The 5,828-nt window shown below is 43.4% G+C and overlaps 1 protein-coding gene across 1 annotated transcript; it reads left to right on the plus strand.

The window, feature by feature from the left end:
* Positions 1-2,059: 2,059 nt before the first annotated feature.
* LOC134635383 (uncharacterized) lies at positions 2,060-3,470 on the plus strand. The gene is made up of 3 exons (XM_063484769.2): positions 2,060-2,244; positions 2,389-2,671; positions 2,799-3,470. Exons 1-3 carry the CDS (start codon positions 2,153-2,155, stop codon positions 3,468-3,470), a joined length of 1,047 nt encoding a protein of 348 aa, XP_063340839.1. The 5' UTR covers positions 2,060-2,152.
* Positions 3,471-5,828: the final 2,358 nt, after the last annotated feature.

A 5,828-nucleotide genomic window follows, 5' to 3' on the forward strand; every position in this document is an offset into this window, starting at 1 on the left:
GCTGCGCACTGTGACTCACAGCAATGGTCCCGGGTCAGCCCTGACTTTGTGTTAAACTAATCCTAAAGTAATGATGGTATTTCTAACCACTGACATACCACAACTTTATCCTTTCAACAGCTGCTGATAGTTAGGGGACCTAGCTGCTATCAGATATTTATATAGAGATCCTCCAGCTTCAAACTGTATCACCCTTCAAGGACCTGCAGTTCAAAAAAGTGCCCCTCCGACAGCCAAACCCATCTGTTCTCTGATTGGATTGTTACATTTGTGATTGACATGACATTGACCAATCAGATGAAAGGAAGAAAAATAGGGTCAAAATCCGTACTTGTAACTTGCAGGGTTTTTTTGGCAAAGTCCACACACAAATCTTTTTTACACACACACAAATCTTTTTTACGCATACAAATCTTTTTTACACATACAAATCTTTTTTACGCACACACAAATCTTTTTTACGCACACACAAATCTTTTTTACGCACACACAAATCTTTTTTACGCACACACAAATCTTTTTTACGCACACACAAATCTTTTTTACACATACAAATCTTTTTTACACATACAAATCTTTTTTACGCACACACAAATTCTTTTTACACATACAAAACTGATTTACAAGTACAAAATATTTATGACCACATTTTGAGCCCATAACAATGGAGGGAGCAGGAAGAGTGAGAAGTAGAGGAGGCCGAGGAAGAGGACGTGGAGGTGAAGAAGTAGGACGAAGAGGACGACAAGGACAAGGAGGAGCAAGAGGAGGACGAGGAGGGGGGAGAGGAAGGGTAAGAAGAGTAAGAAATAGAATTGCTGATGACATCAGAGCTACAATAGTGGACCATGTAATCAACCATGGAATGACCCTGAGGGAAGCTGGCCAACGGGCTCAGCCTAACTCGAGCCGCTACACTGTAACAAGTATCATAAGGACATTTTGAAATGAGAATCGGTTAGTACAGTCACTTTGCACAAAGATTTGTAGCACTGCCATATGCTAATGAGGAACACAACAATACCATAGATGTAAAATTTCAGAAGATATTTTCCCCGGTGCCTTGGACTAGAGGACATTGCATGTGATGTAGACGAAATTTTGTGGCCAGATCCAGAGAGACGACACGATGTAGACTGATTTCTTTTTTTTCCTCAGTGAAATTACTATTTTGTTTTGACTTGGAAATAAAGACTTGTGTTTGTTTTGATGTGTGTGAATAAACACCAGTACTTGAAGTTTGGATCCGTCTATGTTTATGGACCTATGACAAAAGTATGACCTCAATCTGACATGGCCTACCTTGTGCACAGAGAAAGCAAAAGCCAGATGTGTTTTTCATTCATACCATCAGTGTGTAGTTGGTGCATTGTGTGCTTATTACAGTTTTTCTCGATTGCTTAAACACTATAACCAGGCCTCTAAACTAAAATTTCAAAACCATAAACGCTATTGGTCAAAAAGCTCACCCATTTCCCTGACCTATAAACACTATTCCCTGCTTTGACACATGACTCAAATTTGGTGAACTGGTACTGCAAAACTCTACACACAAATCCCTACATTTTACAGTGCTTACACCATGTAGTCATGTAGAAAGCACTAGCATGCAATAATGTTAACGTAAGTCAGCATAGCTTGAGCCCAATTAGCACACAATTAACCAGGTGGAAACACTAGGAGTCAAAATTTAGCACACACCAATCAGAACCTGCGATGGATAGATAAAAGGGCCAAAGTCAGCTCATTCAGGTTTGAAACAATGGATCCAAAGAGATGCAAAGGAAGAGGACGTGGTGGAGAAAGAGGACGTGGTGAAGGAGGAGGACGTGGTGGAGAAAGAGGACGTGGTGAAGGAGGAGGACGTGGTGGAGAAAGAGGACGTGGTGAAGGAGGAGGACGTGGTGGAGAAAGAGGACGTGGTGAAAGAGGAGGACGTGGTGGAGAAAGAGGACGTGGTGAAAGAGGAGGACGTGGTGGAGAAAGAGGACGTGGTGAAGGAGGAGGACGTGGTGGAAGAGGAGGAGGAGGTGGTGAAGGAGGTGGAGGTGGAGAACGACGGCGACAAGGAAGGGGAAGAGCAAGGGCACGAAGACAGTCAGTCTCGGATGAAATTCGAGCCACTTTAGTTGACCATGTCCTTGTCCATGGGATGACTATGAGGGAGGCTGGGCAACGAGTACAACCAAATTTGAGTCGCTTCACTGTTGCCTCCATCATCAGAACCTTCAGGGAGGAAAACAGGTAGGTGTACTTGCAGTAAGACTGCTTTGTACAGTAACGTTTAAGTTACTGAATTTATGTGTCTTGAGTTTCAGTATGTTTCCATTATTTTCCTGTAAAATGAATGTGTGACAGTTACAGTAATGAGTGCTTCTATTTTTGTAGGACACAGAGACGACCACCTGGTGGAGGCAGGTTAAGGCTTTTGTCGGAGGAGCAAGAGAGGGAACTTGTAAACATGGTAATTGCAAATAATGTAATCCGCCTGCAAGAGATTCAAAGGAGAGTGATTGAGGATGATCATCTTTTTCGAGGCATAAATGCCATCAGCCTCTCCACAATTGACCGCATCCTCCGAAAGAATCAATTCCGGATGAAACAGGCATACCGAGTCCCTTTCGAACGAAACTCTGACAGAGTGAAAAACCAACGTGTGGAATATGTTCAGGTATGAGTTTTGATACTGTATAAGGTATTGTGTACCATCACAGCATGGCAGTTTATGCTGCCATTTCAGCACTCTTGAACTTTGGTTCAGGGTACCGATTGACGCTACTGTGTTATGTGTTTTGCAGAGAATCTTTGAGATTGAAGGACGGCCTGTTCCCCATGAAATGATCTTTGTGGATGAGGCAGGTTTTAACCTGACCAAAAGAAGGAAAAGGGGGAGGAACATAATTGGCCATCGGGCTATTGTAAATGTCCCTGGTCAGCGTGGGGGGAATGTCACTATGTGCGCAGCCATCAGCCAACGAGGGGTACTCCACCGCCATGCCGTACTAGGACCCTATAACACTATGCTTCTCCTTGCTTTTCTTGATGGTTTAAGACAACATATGTTCCAGCTGGACTACAGGGAACCAGCACAGCCAGAGCAGCCTCACTACGTTGTTGTGTGGGATAACGTCAGCTTCCATCGCGCTGCTCTGGTTCGTGACTGGTTTACCAATAACCCAAGGTTTTCTAATATCTTTCTGCCTGCATACTCTCCCTTTCTAAACCCGATAGAGGAGTTATTTTCGGCATGGCGGTGGAAAGTGTATGACCGAGAACCTTATGTCCGTGTTCACCTCCTTCAGGCCATGGAAGAGGCCTGCCTAGACATATCAGTAGATGCATGCCAGGGGTGGATCAGGCATGCAAGAGGATTTTACCCCCGCTGCCTGGCTGGGGCCAATATAGCCTGTGATGTGGATGAGATTCTCTGGCCTGACCCAGACCAAAGACAAGATGCTGTGGTGGGATAATGTTTCTGGTGTGTGTTGTACTGTATAGTACATGAATGACAATGTGCCACTGTACATACATTGGTTGCGTCTTTTGTGTTTATCATGTGACAAGGGTTTTGAAGGGGAGAACCATAAGCAACCTAATTGTTTTGGAACTATTGTTTTGAATTAATTGTACCAGTGTGCAAAACTCTGTTGTAGTGTGTGTGTTTTTGAGGGCTTGTGTTTGATGTCTGAGGGCAAAGTTCGGTTTTTCAGCAGGAGTGAATAGTTTTGGGTGTAGAGCTTCATTTTGACCTGGAAATAGGATGTTTGGGGAATTGAGTGAGATGTTATGGATTTGTGTTTACTGTTGTGCGGATATGAGGCGTAGTTTCAAGAAATGTGTTTTAGCAATCGAGAAAAACTGTAATTTGATGGCTTGTGTTAACTGTTGGATACAAAAATACCATTTTTACAAAGGTGTGGAGAGTTAAGCAAGGGTTATTCGCTTTTGAAAGAAAACAACAATGTTTTGCTGATTGGGTGCAGGGTTTTCTTATTTGTGTGTAGAGTTTTGCAAAAATAGCCAATAGTTACAAAAAATGTGCTTAAGCCATCAGAAAAAACTGTAATAAGCACACAATGCACCAACTACACACTGATGGTATGAATAAAAAACACATCTGGCTTTTGCTTTCTCTGTGCACAAGGTAGGCTACGTCAGTTTGAGGTCATACTTTTGACATAGGTCCATAAACATAGACGGATCCAAACTTCAAGTACTGGTGTTTATTCACACACATCAAAACAAACACAAGTGTTTATTTCCAAGTCGAAAAGAAAATAGTAATTTCACTGAGGAAAAAAAAGAAATCAGTCTACATCGTGTCGTCTCTCCGGTCACAAAATTTCGTCTACATCACATGCAATGTCCTCTAGTCCAAGGCACCGGGGAAAATATCTTCTGGAATGGCGTATCCAGGCCTGACATGATGCCTGGTCAATATCCCCACATGCCTCCTCCATTGCCTGTAAAAGGGCTATGCGTTGATGGGGATGATGGTCATAGACCTTCCAGCGCCAGGCAGAGAAGAACTCTTCAATTGGATTGAAGAATGGAGAGTATGGGGGGAGGTTGAGTACAGTGAAGAGTGGGTGATCTGTAAACCAGTTGCGGACCAAAGCAGCCCTATGGAAACTAACACTGTCCCATATGATGATGTATCTGGTCTGCTCTGGTCTCTGAACATTAGTGAGCATGTCATGTAAGGTGTCCAGGAGTGTAATAATGTGTGCAGTGTTATATGGGCCCAGGGTTGCATGATGGTGAACAACACCATTTTGACTTATAGCTGCACACAGTTATGTTACCACCATGTTGTCCTGGGACATTGATTATGGCACGGTGTCCAATGATGTTCCTGCCACGTCTCCTTGTCTTAGTGAGGTGAAAACCAGCCTCATCCACAAAAAACTGCTCATGACCCATGGCATCTGCCTCTAGCTCCATCACTCTCTAGACTAGACAAAACAAATTCAGCACAGCAGGCACATGCACAGCACTACAGTATGCACTTCCAGATTCAGTACCAATGATACTATAGCTTACCTGCACATAGTCATATCGCAGCTGTTTTACACGTTCACTGTTTCTTTCAAAAGGTACTCCGTAGATTTGTTTCATTCGGATTCTGTTGCGGGCAAGTACACGACCTAATACAGAAATGCTCACATTTTGTATGTTTTGGAAGGTGGTGTCATCCTCAATTATGCGCTGTTGAATTTCGCGCAGCCTTATGGAATTATTTGCAATCACCATATTGACTATATGGGTTTCTTGGTCTGCAGTGAACATTCTTCCTCTGCCCCCAGCATCTGGTCATCTAGCAATTCTGTACAGTAACAATTTCAGTATTTTTACATCTATGGAATTGTTGTGTTCCTCATTAGCATATGGCAGTGCTACAAGTCTTAGTGCAAAGTGACTGTACTAACCGATTCTCATTTCGAAATGTCCTTATGATGCTTGCTACAGTGTAGCAGCTCAAGTTAGGCTGAACCCGTTGGCCAGCTTCCCTCAGGGTCATGCCATGGTTGATTACATGGTCCACTATTGTAGCTCTGATGTCATCAGTAATTCTATTTCTTACTATTCTTACCCTTCCTCTTCCCCCTCCTCGTCCTCCTCCTTGTCCTCTTCCTCTAACTTCACCTCCTTGTCCTTGTCGTCCTCTTCGTCTTACTTCTTCACCTCCACGTCCTCTTCCTCGGCCTCCTCTAATTCTCACTCTTCTCACTCTTCCTGCTCCCTCCATTGTACTCCACACGGACAGCTTACCTGTAGCTTATTCATAGTGCTTAGGCTGATTGCAAAGTGAACTAATTATCTAAAAC

This window comes from Pelmatolapia mariae, linkage group LG10_11 (genome assembly GCF_036321145.2).
Source record: "Pelmatolapia mariae isolate MD_Pm_ZW linkage group LG10_11, Pm_UMD_F_2, whole genome shotgun sequence".
Taxonomy (NCBI): Eukaryota; Metazoa; Chordata; class Actinopteri; order Cichliformes; family Cichlidae; genus Pelmatolapia; species Pelmatolapia mariae.

Bases quoted from the DNA above. Each gene is read 5' to 3' on its own strand.
- LOC134635383 (XM_063484769.2), top strand. From the start codon at position 2,153: ATGACTATGAGGGAGGCTGGGCAACGAGTACAACCAAATTTGAGTCGC. The intron at 2,245-2,388 runs GTAGGTGTACTT...CTATTTTTGTAG, and splicing joins ACCTTCAGGGAGGAAAACAG to GACACAGAGACGACCACCTG. The intron at 2,672-2,798 runs GTATGAGTTTTG...TGTGTTTTGCAG, and splicing joins AACGTGTGGAATATGTTCAG to AGAATCTTTGAGATTGAAGG.